At 39.0% G+C, this 13,935-nt stretch overlaps 1 protein-coding gene across 15 annotated transcripts in view; it reads left to right on the top strand.

The window, feature by feature from the left end:
* The window catches only part of EIF4G3 (eukaryotic translation initiation factor 4 gamma 3), a 313,469-nt gene that overhangs the window by 68,046 nt on the left and 231,488 nt on the right, over positions 1–13,935 (top strand). For all 15 annotated transcript variants that reach the window (XM_042998050.1, XM_042998046.1, XM_042998035.1 and 12 more), the window contains one exon: positions 12,735–12,810. Coding sequence is in view for 13 of the 15 variants with exons in the window: in XM_042998035.1 (XP_042853969.1) it covers positions 12,735–12,810 (76 nt within the window). In the remaining 2 variants the exon portion in view is untranslated. The remainder of the gene's footprint in view (positions 1–12,734; positions 12,811–13,935) is intronic.

Raw genomic sequence — 13,935 nt, 5'->3', positions numbered from 1 at the left:
GATCTCAGACACAGCTGTTACTGGAAATGTGGTTTCTTGGGGTGCCTCGGTAACTCAGTTAAGCATCCAATCCTTAATTTTGGCTCAGGTCATGATCTCATGGTCATGAGGTTGAGCTGGTGTTAGGCTCTTCACTGAGCCTGCTTTTTGTTTGTTTGTTTGTTTGTTTGTTTGTTTGTTTTGAGAGAGTGTGTGTGCAGGTGATGCATTGGGTGCCGGGTGGCGGTGGTGGTAGGGCGAATGAGTCCTTTTTTTTAACACTCATTTTTGAGAGATGGGGAGAGACAGGATATGAGTGGGGGAAGGGCAAAGAGAGAGGGAGACACAGGATCTGAAGCAGGCTCCAGGATCTGAGCTGTCAGCACAGAGCCTGATGCAGGGCTCGAACCCACAGACTGCGAGATCGTGACCTGAGCTGAAGTTGAACCCTTAACCTACGGAGCCACCTAGACACCCCAGAGAATGAATCTTAAGCAGACTCCATTTCTAGCACAAAGCCTACACGGTCAGAACCGTGAGATCATGACCAGAGCCAAAATCAAGAGTCAGGCTCTTAACCCACTGATCCACATTGGTGTCCCCCTTATTATTTACCGTTAAGGTCCATGTTAACTTTTCTCTACCTAAATATCTAGGAACCTACTTGAGGGGTCAAAGTGAACCTTGACACTTAAAACCTAAGTCAGAAAAACTTAAATAACTTACTATAGCTGTATATATAGCTGAATAAAACTCAGTATAACTTTACTTTTATCCAGTCTCCTTTCCTTAGCAGTCAGAAAATACTGATTCCCCCCCCCACTTTAAAAAAATTAAAAAACATTTTTTGTGCCTTGTATGTATATGTATGTATAGCTGTAGTGATGCATAACACTAATGGTATCACTTGTTTCATCAATAAAATTTTGTACATTTGACAAACACATTGAGAGTATAGCTGTTTTGTGGAGTGCCCTGCAGCCTCAGAACTCAGATTCTCTTACTAACAAGACTTGTGACTATAAACACATAAAAATGAGAGAGAGAGGAAGCAGGGGAGAGGGGCAGAGAATTTTATTTATTTATTTAAATTGCTTTTTAATGTTTATTCATTTTTGAGAAAGAGACAGCGTGTAAGTGGGGGAGAGGCAGAGAAAGAGACACACACAGAATGTGGAAGGCTCCAGGCTCTGAGCTGTCAGCACAGGGCCCGATGCAGGACTCGAACTCTCAGACTGTGAGATCATGACCTGAGCCGAAGTCAGATGCTTAACCAACTGAGCCACTCATGCACCCCTATTTATTTATTTTTATTTTATTATTTTTTTTACAAGATGCTTTTTTATTTTTTTAACTTATTTGTTTTGAGAGAGAGAGCGAGCGAGCAGGGGAGGGGCAGAGAGAGAGAGACAGAGAGACAGAGAATCCCAAGCAGGTTCCACACTGTTAGTGTATAGCCTGATGAGGAGCGGGCTTGAACTCACAAGCCCTGACATCATGACCTGAGCTGAAACCAAGAGTCAGTTGCTTAACCAACTCAGCCAGCCAGGTGCCCCGAGAGAGAATTTTAAACAGGCTCCCTGCTCAGCGCGGAGCTGGACTTGGAGCTTGATTCCACGACCCTGGGATTATGACCTGAGTAGAAATCAAGAGTTAGACACACAGCCCTCTGAGCCACCCAGGTACCCCTCACAATTAGTTTTTTTTTAAGTAACCATTATGATAGCTAACATTTATAGAGTTTTACTGTATGCCAGAATAGTTTATTTATTCATATATATTTTTCTAAGTTTGTTTATTTGATAGAGCATGTGTGCACATGAGCGGGAAGGGCAGAGAGGAGAGAGAATCCCAAGCAGGCTCTGCCCTGTCAGTGCAGAGCCCAACCTGGGGCTTTATCCCCTGTCCCTGGGATCACGACCTGAGCCAAAACCAAGAGTAGGACACTTAACAGACTGAGCCACCCAGAGGCCCCTTCCCCCTTTTTAATGCTGAGGTGGTTTTTATTATAACATTGGCTAAGTATAACAGCCTGTGTGGTCTGGAACTTGATTCTCAGGACTTTCTGGAGGGCCTGTGTTGGTTATCTTTGTCCAGGTGTGTCAGCAGTAAGAGTGTAAAGAGAGTGTTCTGGACTCAATGTTCACTCCCATGAGTAATGGTGTGGCCCTTGGTACCACTGCATCTGTTGGTTTTCGTCCCACCTCAGTGGCTACAGGTAGGGTCCTTTGCTGATCTATCCTGTGTCTCACCCTCAGGTCTGAGGTCCTTTGCCTCCTTTCTTTCTATTGGGTTTAAAGATTATTTTCATGTTAATGAACTTTGAAAGTTTTGTATCTTTAGGTCAGAGTTTTAGCCCTAATTACATATTCATATATCTAATTTTTGTTATTGTGTCTCCTGACATTTCCAGTAGGCATTTCAGTACTCTTAATTTCCTTTTCATCCCTACTTCAACCTGTTCCTTCCCGGTTTTGGTAAATAGTACCACTGTCTATGTCACTGCTCAAGATAAAGCACCTATAAGCCATTTTTTGTTTATTCTTTTCCTTCACCCGTCTACTTTTATTATTTATTTTAGAGAGAGAGAGTGTGTGAGCAGGGCGGAGAGGCAGAGGGAGAGAATCTTAAGCCAACTCTGCTGTCAGCACGCAACCTAATGCGGGCTCAATCCCAATACCGTGGGATCATGACCTCAGCTGAAATCAAGAGTGGGACATTCAGGGGCGCCTGGGTGGCTCAGTTGGTTAAGCGTCCAGCCTTGGCTCAGGTCATAATTTCATGGTTTATGGGTTTGAGCCTCATGTCAGGCTCTGTGCTGACAGCTCAGAGCCTGGGGCCTGCTCCAGATTGTGTGTCTCCTTCTCTCCCTGCCCCTCCCCTGCCCATTCTCATTCTCTCTCTCTCTCTCTCTCTCTCTCTCTCTCCCCCCCCCTTCCTCCCTCCCTCTCTCTCTCTCAGAAATAAACATTAAAAAAAAAAAGAGTGGGACATTGAATTGACCAAGCCACCTAGGCGCCCCTGCCATGATTCTTTTCAAACCTAAGTTCTAGTAGAATTTCAGAACATCGCAATTATGATCTCATCTTCATATTACATTTTAAAAATGCTCTACCAGTTCAGGTAAATGTCACCTCCTTGAAAATTTTAGAGTTCTACCTATTAACAGCTTGTAGCCAGCAGTGGAATGTCTAGTGAAGGCTGACTTTTGTTGTATGTGAATGACTAGCTCATTCAGTTCTTTTTTGGAGAATGACTTTTAAAATCTGTCAAATGTGTATTCCCTACCAATTATTATCTGGATCCATATCCAGAGGAATCTGGCATATCAGCATATTTTATTTGGTTATTATCTAAGGCCATTTGAGTGATTCAGATGTAGGATACAAATGGAATTGCTAACTGCATTTCATCTTTTTTTTTTTTTTTTTTTTTTTGAGAAAGAGAGACAGCATGAATAGGGTAGGGACAGAGGAAGAGGGAGAAAGAGAATCTCAAGCAGGCTCTGTGCTGCTAGCACAGAGTCCCATGCTGGGCTCAAGCTCACGAAGCCACGAGATCATGACCTGAGCCGAAACCAAGAGTCTCACGCTTAACCATCTGAGCCACCCCGGCGCTCCTGCCCTTCATCATTCTTAATGAAATTTCTTCAAGGTAGACATTTTTGAAGGAAGAGGTCTACTTTGTTGCCTTCTGCCTTTTCTTTGTCACATGGATTGTTTTAATCTGAATTGTGTGTTAGTATAACACTTAAATATTTGTCTTAGAATTAAAAACTTGAGAACTAAAAACTTTGAAATTTTGAAATTGTGAAATTTGAAATTTGTGAGTATATTCATTTTTCATATGTGTATCTTTTTGTCTCATAGAAAGTTTGTATTTTTGTCTTGAGTAGAAGGATTAACAGCATGGTCAGCAGCTATATTCTTTCACAATATTGATCCTTGCCCCCCCACCCTCCATCTAAGCAGCTTATGTTTTTGGTTAAACTTAAATGTGACTGTCGGGAAATCAGTTTCCGAGTTAGTAGAAAACCAGAGCCAGAGCAAGGGCTTTTCTGGCCAAGCACTTTGAAACTAAAGTTTTCAGATTTGTAAAAAAAATACAGTTTAATGGTTCCCTAGTTGTTAACATTCATATAGTGGTTTCTAGAAACAGATTTGTGCAGAAACACAATGGGAAAGAAGGTATAGGCTGTTTGCACTTTGCAATTCCAAAATCAAAAGTGACTGGAAAACTCATTTTTTCTCATAAATTAGTAAAAACTCTGGCCAGAAAGCCAGAAGTTTGAATATTTATATATTTTGCAGTAGAGATAAATGTGTTTCATTAAGGAGTATTGCCCGTAGACCCTGCTGGAAATGTTATATAATGTAACAACTGTATTAACTTTCTATCTTTGGAAAAATTCTGAATTCCAGTAAGGGATTTTGGACCTAAATTAACAGTCCAACATTAAATTGAATTGAAAGAATAAAATGGCTAGTTTTATTTCTCTGCAGTTTCTTTTTATTTATTTATTTATTTATTTATTTATTTATTTATTTATTTATTTATTTTAATGTTTATTTATTTTTGAGAGAGACAGAGACAGAATGTGAGTGGGTTAGGGGCAGAGAGAGAGGGAGACACAGAATCCGAAGCAGGCTCCAGGCTCTGAGCTGTCAGCACAGAGCCAACGTGGGGCTCAAACTCATGAGCTGTGAGATCATGACCTGAGCTGAAGTCAGATGCTCAACGGACTGAGCCACCCAGACACCCCTGTTTCTCTGCAGTTTCAATGGCAAATGATATAGAGCAATGAAGAAAATTTTGGTTTTCATAGAACATTGGTGTCCTTATATACACACACACACACACACACACACACACACACACACACACACACACATATACACACATTTTTTTTATAGACTCCAAAGTTAAAGCAGGGGTAGATTTGTCATAGTGTTTAGGTTTGAGAATACAGTTCCTGTTTTGTTTTTGTCCAGAGTTACTAACCTTGTGATCCCTGAGATTTCTGTATTTGCTGAGTAGAGTCATTCAGGGTTATCATTCTTTGTGGCATATTTTACATGTTTGATGTCTATGAGGTCTACGCTTCACAACTTTAAATTAATTCAGTCTTGTCTGTTTCATCTTTAATTATAACATGCATTAATCTAATCAGCACAGCTTTGTGGGTTTTTTGCCTTCATTTATTTATTTTGATAAGAGAGCATGTGCATGCACAAGCCGAATAGGAGCAGAGAGAGAGAGGGAATCCCAAGCAGGATGCGCACTACAGTGCAGAGCCCTTCTTGGAGCTTGAACACATGAACCATGAGATCATGACCTGAGCCGAGACCAAGAGTGGGTTACATAACTGACTGAGTCACCCAGGCGTCACCCTTCAGCACAGTTTTATGCTTGGGTTTGAGATGAACTGTTTCTTTGGTATCACCTATGTAAGTAGCAATTAGCTGAGGATACTTTACTGTTAGCCTCTGAGGGTTCCATTATGGAATTTGCTTCCCTTATTGATACACAGTTTTCTATAGCTCTAGTCCTTATCTTTCTTTTTTATTCATTTTTTACAATGTTTATTTACCTTTGAAGGAGAGAGAGAGCATGAGCGGGGTAGGGGCAGAGAGAGAGAGAGGCAACACACACACACACACACACACACACACACACACACACACACACAAAACCCCATGTGGGCTCCAGGCTCTGAGCTGTCAGCACAGAGCCTGACGTGGAGTTGGGACTCACAAACTGTAAGATCATGACCTGAGCCGAAGTTGGATGCCCAACTGACTGAGCCACCCAGCACCCCTAGTCCTTATCTTTTATGAAGCTTTTCCCAGTGTAGGAAAGGGTTATTTTAAAAAAAAAATTTTTTTTTACATCTTATTTTTTATTTAAAAAAAATTTTTTTTTTAACGTTTATTTATTTTTGGGACAGAGAGAGACAGAGCATGAACGGGGGAGGGGCAGAGAGAGAGGGAGACACAGAATCGGAAACAGGCTCCAGGCTCTGAGCCATCAGCCCAGAGCCCGACGCGGGGCTCAAACTCACGGACCGCGAGATCGTGACCTGAGCTGAAGTCGGACGCTTAACCAACTGAGCCACCCAGGCGCCCCTACATCTTATTTTTTAAATTTATCTTTGAGAGAGAGAGAGAGAGAGAGAGAGAGAGAGAGAGAGAGCGCGCACAAGTAGGGGAGAGGCACAGAGAGAGGGAGACACAGAATCCTAAGCAGGCTCCAGGCTCTGAGCTGTCAGCACAGAGCCTGACGTGGGGCTTGAACTCACAAACTGTGAGATCATGACCTGAGCCAAAGTCGGAAACTCAATTGATTGAGACACCCAGGAGCCCCGGAAAGGGTTATTTTAAATAAAACGTTATTGTGGTAAAATACGCATATCGTAAAATTGACTCATTTAAAGTGTACAATGCCCTGGTTTTTAGTGCATTTACGGATGTGTGCAGCCATTTCCACAGTTAATTCTAGAACATTTTTATCTCCTTAGAAAGGAACCCCATTCCTCTTAGCTATCAGCTCCCTCCCTCTTCATTTTCTCTACTCCTAAGCAACTACTAGTCTTTCTGTCTTTATAGCCTATTTTGAACGTTTCATAAAAATTGAATCCTGTAATATGTGGTCTTCTGTGACTTTCACTTAGCATGTTTTCAAGATTCATCCATGTTGTGGCATGTATTAGTACTTTGTTTCTTTTTTTGCCAAATACTTTTTTTTATGCTTTCCATTCATCAGTTGATGCACAGTTGAGGTCTTTCTACCTTTATTATTAGGAATAATAGTGCATGTAAATAAATATTAATGTGCAAGTTTTTGCAAGGATATGTGTTTACATTTCTCATGGGTATATACCCAAGAGTGAAATTGCTGGGTCATATAATAACTCAGTGTTTAAACTTTTGAGGAACTGTCAACAGACCGTTTTTCAGAGTGGCTTCACAAATTCACATTTCCACCAGGAGTATATGAGGGTTCTCTGTCCTCTCACTGACTCTGGCGTTTTGATTATAGCCATCCTTCCTGGTAGGTATGAAGTAGTATCTCATTGCAGCTTTGATTTGTGGTTCCCGGTTGACTAATTATATTGACCATCTTTTCATGTGCTTTTTGCCCATTTGTAGATCTTCTTTGGAGAAATGTCTTTTCAGATCCTTTCTCCACTTGAAATAATGGGTTATTTGCGTTTTTATTTTTGAATTGTAAGAGTTCTTTATATATCCTAGATAGAAATCTCTTATCAGACATAAGAGTTGCAAATATTTTTTCCTATTCTATGTGTTGTCTTTCCATTTTCTTGGTAGTGTCTTTTGATGTACAGTACTGTTTAATTTTGTTGAAGTATGATTTATTCTTTTGTTGTTGATTTTGGTGCTCCTGTATCTAATAATCATTGCCAAATATGAGGCCGTGCAGATTTATTCCATGTTTACTTCTGAAAATTTCTAGTTATAGCCTTTACATTTAAGTCTTTGATCTACTTTGAGTTAATTTTTGTCAAGTAAGCAATCCACCATCATTCCTTTGCATGTCTATTCAGTTGTCCGAGCAAGAGGGCGTTATTTTTTATATTAGCTTTCTATAACTAATTAGTCAGTTTCTATATGCAGCACATCTCAAACACTTCAAATAATATAATTTTGGACTCTTAAAATATTTTTTTGAAACATTCTGAATTAATCTGGACAATTTTCTGTGTGATAAACAGTGACATGGGATTGCTTCTTATAATTACATTTATGTAGACAGTGTGTTTTTCCAGTTTTGGCTAGTGCATCTCCTTTATAAAGGTAGGTTAAATTTTGTTTTTTTAGGGTTTATTTTCAAGATATGCTAGTTTATTTAAATTGCATTTCTTTAATTTTTAAAGAGTATATCCCTTAATGGGATATTTATATTAATATTAAATGGAATTTATATTCAATATTAATATATTTAATGTTAATTAATTAAATGGAAATAATACCAAATGGAATGTAGCTATTTCCAAAGCAATTGTATGTGAAAAGAGTGTAGTATAGAAATTCTGCCCTTATCCTTTTATGTTATACATGTTCTCTTCCTTTATTGTTATCAAAACTCTATTTGAAGAAGGAGGGATGCCTGGCATGTCAGTAGAGCATGCAACTCTTGATCTCGGGTTGTAGGTTTGAGACCCACGCTGGGTGTAGAGATTACTTGAAAATAAAATCCCAACAAAAAAAGAGAAAGTGGAGAAAGGTGTAAATTGACTGATATTACCATATTGCCATAAAGCTTAAATAAGAAATAATGTAGAAAAAGATCTTTTTCATTTATTTGTTTTTATCTCCTGAAATCGGTTTCCTGTGTCTTCTCTAAAGTAATTTGTGCAATGGGATTTGTACCCTTGCTTTCACTTTCAGTGAGGCAATAATAACTTGAGGTTGTAACTATAAATATTGCTTATGGTGAGCATTGATTTGGGAGAGTAGCTTTTCTTAAAAAAAAAAAAAAGTTTTGTTTTTTTTTTTAAACATTTATTGATTATTGAGAGACAGAGAGAGACACAGAGCATGAGCAAAGGAGGGGCAGAGAGAGAGGGAGACACAGAATCCGAAGCAGGCTCCAGGCTCTGAGCTGTCAGCACAGAGCCCAACGTGGGGGTCAAATCCAAGAACCATGACATCATGACCTGAGCCGAAGTCGGGCGCTTAACCGAGGGAGCCACCCAGGCACCCCTGTGTTTATTTATTTTTGAGAGAGAGAGAGCAAGCAGGGGAGGGGCAGAGAGAGGGGATCAGAGGATCCAAAGCAGGCTTGGTGCTGACAGCACAGAGCCCGACGTGTGGGTCGAATTCACAAGCTATGAGATCATGACCTGAGCAGAAGTCGGATGCTTAACCGACTGAGCCACACAGGCGCCCCTAGCTTTTCTTATAATGGATTGGGGTAAAGTTTAGGAACATTCAGCTGTGAGTTGTAAATGGAACATTAGTGTTTTAGCATACTGGAGGAAGATTTCTGTTGATTTTCATTAATTATTTTCTAATTTCTCAAGATAAAACCTTTTGAGGAGATAGTGACTAGAGGTCAAACTCAGGGTCAGATACAATTGCCATTGAGCAAGAAACTTCATCCTAATGAGAGTTCATCATTCATGAAATTTCAGTACACATCTGTAAGTTTAAAAAAAATTTTTTTAAAATATTTATTTATTTCTGAGACAGAGCATGAGTGGGGGAGGGGCATCGAGAGAGGGAGACACAGAATCTGAAGCAGGCTCCAGGCTCTGAGCGGTCAGCACACAGCCCGACTCGGGGCTCAAACTCAAAACCGTGAGATCAAGTCCTGAGCCGATGTCGGTCGCTCAACCGGCTGAGCCACCCAGGCACCCCCAGTACACATCTGTAAATTAAAAAATTACTGGTCCCTTCTTTCTTTCCTGACATAAGCAGGAAACATTCAGATCATTATATAATCTCACTGATCTTTGGATTTCTTTGACAAAATCTTGTGTTTGAAAAATTTGTATCTGCCTAATTGACATTTAATGTGGAGCGTATGTAGTGAGTTCTTTAATAATCAATTTAGAGTGTGTTGTGCTTTAATACTCTTAAGTCTTCAAATTTTATTTATTTCTTACATTTTTTATTAGAAAATGAACATGCGGAATTAAAAAAATATTTTCCATTTTATTTCTATTTAGAATCTTAATTCAGTTATTATATACCATCCTTCTGGTCTTGCTAATGATTTTGCTTATATTTCCTAATGGTATAATCCATAGTAGTTTGAACTGCAGAAATGTCAAGTGAGTATGCCTACTGTGTTTTAGTGTTGAGATTTAAAAAATAAAAAAACAACATATTCTGAAGCACTGCACATGCATATTATCACTGTTCATTAGTTGAATTTGAATTTTAAGTGGTACTCTGAGAAGCCTTTTTTTTTTTTTTTTTGCTACCTTGAGCTCAAAAGTAAATAAGTAAATATCCAGTGATGTATGCTGGAGATACAGTACTTGGTGAAAGCTGGTAATAAGCTTAATTACAGGCAGAATTAGGAGGAAGTATGTTGTTGTGAAAGAGCTTTACATGCATGTCATTTCTTCGAATTAACTTATTTATGGAGAAAATGCCTAGTGCCTATTTCAGTCTGGTTTATTTAGGCTGTTTTTAGTGGAAAGAGGGGCTAAATAACTTACTTGCAAAGAAGCAAAAATATAGGAAGTTAAATTAAAAAAAATGTTTAATGCTTATTTTTGAGAGAGAGAGCTACAGAGCATGAACAGGGGAGGAGCAGAGAGAGAGGGAGACACAGAATCTGAAGCGGGCTCCAGGCTCTGAGCTGTCAGCACTGAGCTGGACGCAGGGCTTGAACCCAAGAACCACGAGATAGTGACCTGAGCCGAAGTTAGACACTTAACCAACTGAGCCACCCAGGCGCACCCCACAAGTTAAACTTTTTATTGAGATATAACTCACATGCCATAAAATTCACACTTTTTAAAGTGTACAATTTAGTGGTTTTTAGCATATTTATGAAGATATGTGATAGGAAAAAAATGCTCTGTAAAATAAGCTGACTTTGATACATTAATTGCCAAGTCTGTATTAATAAGTGTACATTTGCCATTGGGCAGATGATTCAGTTTAGGCCAAGAATTTGGGACTTTCTAGAAATTTTGGGGTGACACTCCATTGACTCTTCTATGAGACGAACTGTTCATTTAGTTTTGTCATATAGATAGGGGCAACCATAGTTTGACCAGGTTGTGGTCATTATTCTGTTCGTGAAATATTGATATAATAGGAAGAGAGTGGTTTTTAGAATTCAGGAAGACTTGATCTGGCCTGAGTACCTAGCCTTATTAACTGGGGCAGGTTTCTTCTTGCTGATTCTGTTTATAAGAGGTATTTTGGAATGGTTCGGTGAAGACAACGTAGTTGGTTAGGCTTGCAGCCTGTTTTAGATTCAGATCTCCTGACTTGTATTTTCAGTTTTTGTTTTTATAGAATTATGTTTTTGTTTTAAAATTAAGAATTTTTACTTCAACATTCTTTTAAGAAACAATTTATCAACCTGTAGTATTCTGTTGGTGGTTTACAGAGAGTGAAATAAACAAAATAAACATTATTTGTGGCCCAGAAGAATGTTTGTTAGTGGGACTCTTGGCCAAGTATATGATTGCCTCTTTACAAATCTAATAATTGTATTGTTAGGCAATAAAATAACTACTAGAAATCAGGAACCCCTAACCTTCCTTTGTAAGGTTTAAATGGCATGTCTCAGCTTTTGGGGGCATAGTACTAATAACTCTCATTTGAGATTATTCTCATGTGGTGAGAATTAGCCTTAGCTAGAAGAAGCAAAAGTCGTTGGCTTTGCAGAAGAAGGAATGGCCTCATATTTTCCACCATTCATGTGACCGCGGTGCAGAACTATAATTCAAAGAAAGTTTTATTCCAGCCAAGGGTAATCTTCTTTCTGAAAGAATCGACAAGCTCATAATGAAGGACTATTGTCCCGGACATTATTATTCGCCTTATGCTTTCTACATTGCAAACATATATAAAGTTTTAAAGAAGCAGCTCCTGTATGAAATGTTTTAGTTTTGTTATTTCTTGCAGTAGTTTAAATCAGTTTCTTATGTGTAGGGGATGAACTGTGTGGTCTGAGGTGGTTAGTTTAAAGAATTGTCTAGAGACTGGTACAGTGTTACTGATTTTGAGTGGCTAAACCATGGATGGTTTTTGCTTTATTTTCCCTCTCCCACCTCAACAAACTGTTGCTACTTACATATAAAGAATTGAACTTTTAATGATTCAGATTTCTGTAACTTGTGGTCATTCATATAAAATTATTAATCGTAGCTGGCATTTTGTCTTCTAAAATGTTTCATTGAATTAGAAAGGAAAATGATAGGAGAAATTTGAAGTACTTGTTAGGTTTAGGGAGGCATTCTGTTTCATTTTGGGTTTATTATATTTTTAGTCCTCTTAAATAGTACATTTAAATGATTCAAAAATTTTATTATGGAAACATTCAATACACTTATGTAATCCCACTGTGTGGAGAGAATTGCTGTTAATCTTTTGGTTGCTGTTCTTTTTTGTTGTTGTTGACATTCTTAGAGAGGTGAAATATCATCTCTCATCACCAGGTGGAAGGAGCTCACATCATTTACTTTTGAAGCTGAGTAAAATGATAGTCTTTTGTCTTTTAACAATATCCTGGCCACATGCTGGAATATTTTAATTGTTATGCTGGAGAGCCATTGTGGGTTTGTTTTTTGTTTTTTTTGTTTTTTTTTTAATGAGTTGGTTGGGAAATATGGAGAAGGGAAAGAAGCAACTAAAATAGAAAAACCAGGAAACAATTATATTAGTCATTCCTGTGCAGTTAGCAGAAGAGACTGTGTCTTTTTCAGTAATTTACATGTATCTTTCTGGCTGTCCTGCTCATACTTCCTTAGTCTTTTTCTCTAGAAAGTAAAGGTGGTAGATTCTCATCATGGACCTAAAGTGTGGAGGCTTGTTTGTTTTGAGTTGCCATGGAACGTTTATCATGGGAATCACTTGGAGAGATTGATCTGATTACATGAAGAAATTTGAAATATTTGTTTTCCGTTTTTGTGGAGAAGTAAATGAGTAGCCTTAGTAATTACATGACAAAACTTGGGTCATGGACAGAATCTTAGGATGGTAATTTTTTGCTAATGCTACAGCAAGGCATTTTTGAGTTCTCTTATCCTTAACTCACTCTTCTAGAATTCCTAGAGGACCTGCACAGCAGCCTCTCGAGGATCGACTCTTCACTCCCGCTGTCCCGGCAGTGTATAGCACGGTGAGTACCTCATGGTTGCTGGTCGTATTGGGTAACTTCTTGCACATAAGCGTTTGATGTCACAACAGTGTTGGTTTGAATGACATGTGAAAGGTTTTTGGCAAAAATTAAATGAAAATCCTGAACTGAAATAGGTGTATATAATATAAGAAGGGTGACTAGGTCTTTCCCCCCATCATCGTAATTTAATAAGTGAATATGAAACAAGCATTGTCTTAAGATAGATTGGCTCATACACCTGTCACCTTTTTTTCTATTTTTTAATCTTTCCATAAATCTACCTCTGTCCTTGTCTTGTGATTCTTTCAGGATATTGAGTTTTAATTTTCTTTTTGGATATTTAAAGTGTTGGTTTGTTTTGTTTTTTAATGTTTATTTATTTTTGAGAGAGACAGAGACAGAGTGTGAGAGGGGCAGGGGCAGAGAGAAAGGGAGACGGAATCCGGAGCAGGCTCCAGGCTCTGAGCAAGCTGTCAGCACAGAGCCTGATGCGGGGCTTGAACCCACAAACTGCGAGATCATGACCTGAACTGAAGTTGGTCGCTCAACCTACTGAGCCACCCAGGCGCCCCTCTTTTTGGATATTTAAAAAAAAATTTTTTTATTTTACTTTTTTTAATTTCAAAAGTTTTTCTTTTTCCCTTTGATTACATAACAAAATTCAAAAAGTTTAGAAATGAGAACATTGGTTGTTTTTTTTTTTTTTAATTTTTTTTTTAACGTTTATTTATTTTTGAGACAGAGAGAGACAGAGCATGACCGGGGGAGGGTCAGAGAGAGAGGGAGACACAGAATCTGAAACAGGCTCCAGGCTCTGAGGTGCCAGCACAGAGCCCGATGCGGGGCTCGAACTCACGGACCGCGAGATCATGACCTGAGCCGAAGTCGGACGCTTAACCGACTGAGCCACCCAGGCGCCCCTGAGAACATTGGTTTTAATCCAGGAAATTTAATTTTTTACATTTAATTTTGAGAGAGTTGGGGAGGAGCAGAGAGAGCGAGACAGAAGATTCAAAGCGGACTCTGCACAGACAGCACAGCCCGAAGCAGGGTTCGAACTCGCAAACCTTGAGACCAGGACCTGAGTTGAAGTCGATGTTTAATGGACTGAGCCACCCAGGCGCC

This window comes from Panthera tigris, chromosome C1 (assembly GCF_018350195.1).
Source record: "Panthera tigris isolate Pti1 chromosome C1, P.tigris_Pti1_mat1.1, whole genome shotgun sequence".
Classification (NCBI taxonomy): Eukaryota; Metazoa; Chordata; class Mammalia; order Carnivora; family Felidae; genus Panthera; species Panthera tigris.
The sequence above is the reverse complement of the archived record's forward strand: the minus strand, read 5'-3'. Positions and strand labels throughout refer to the sequence as shown.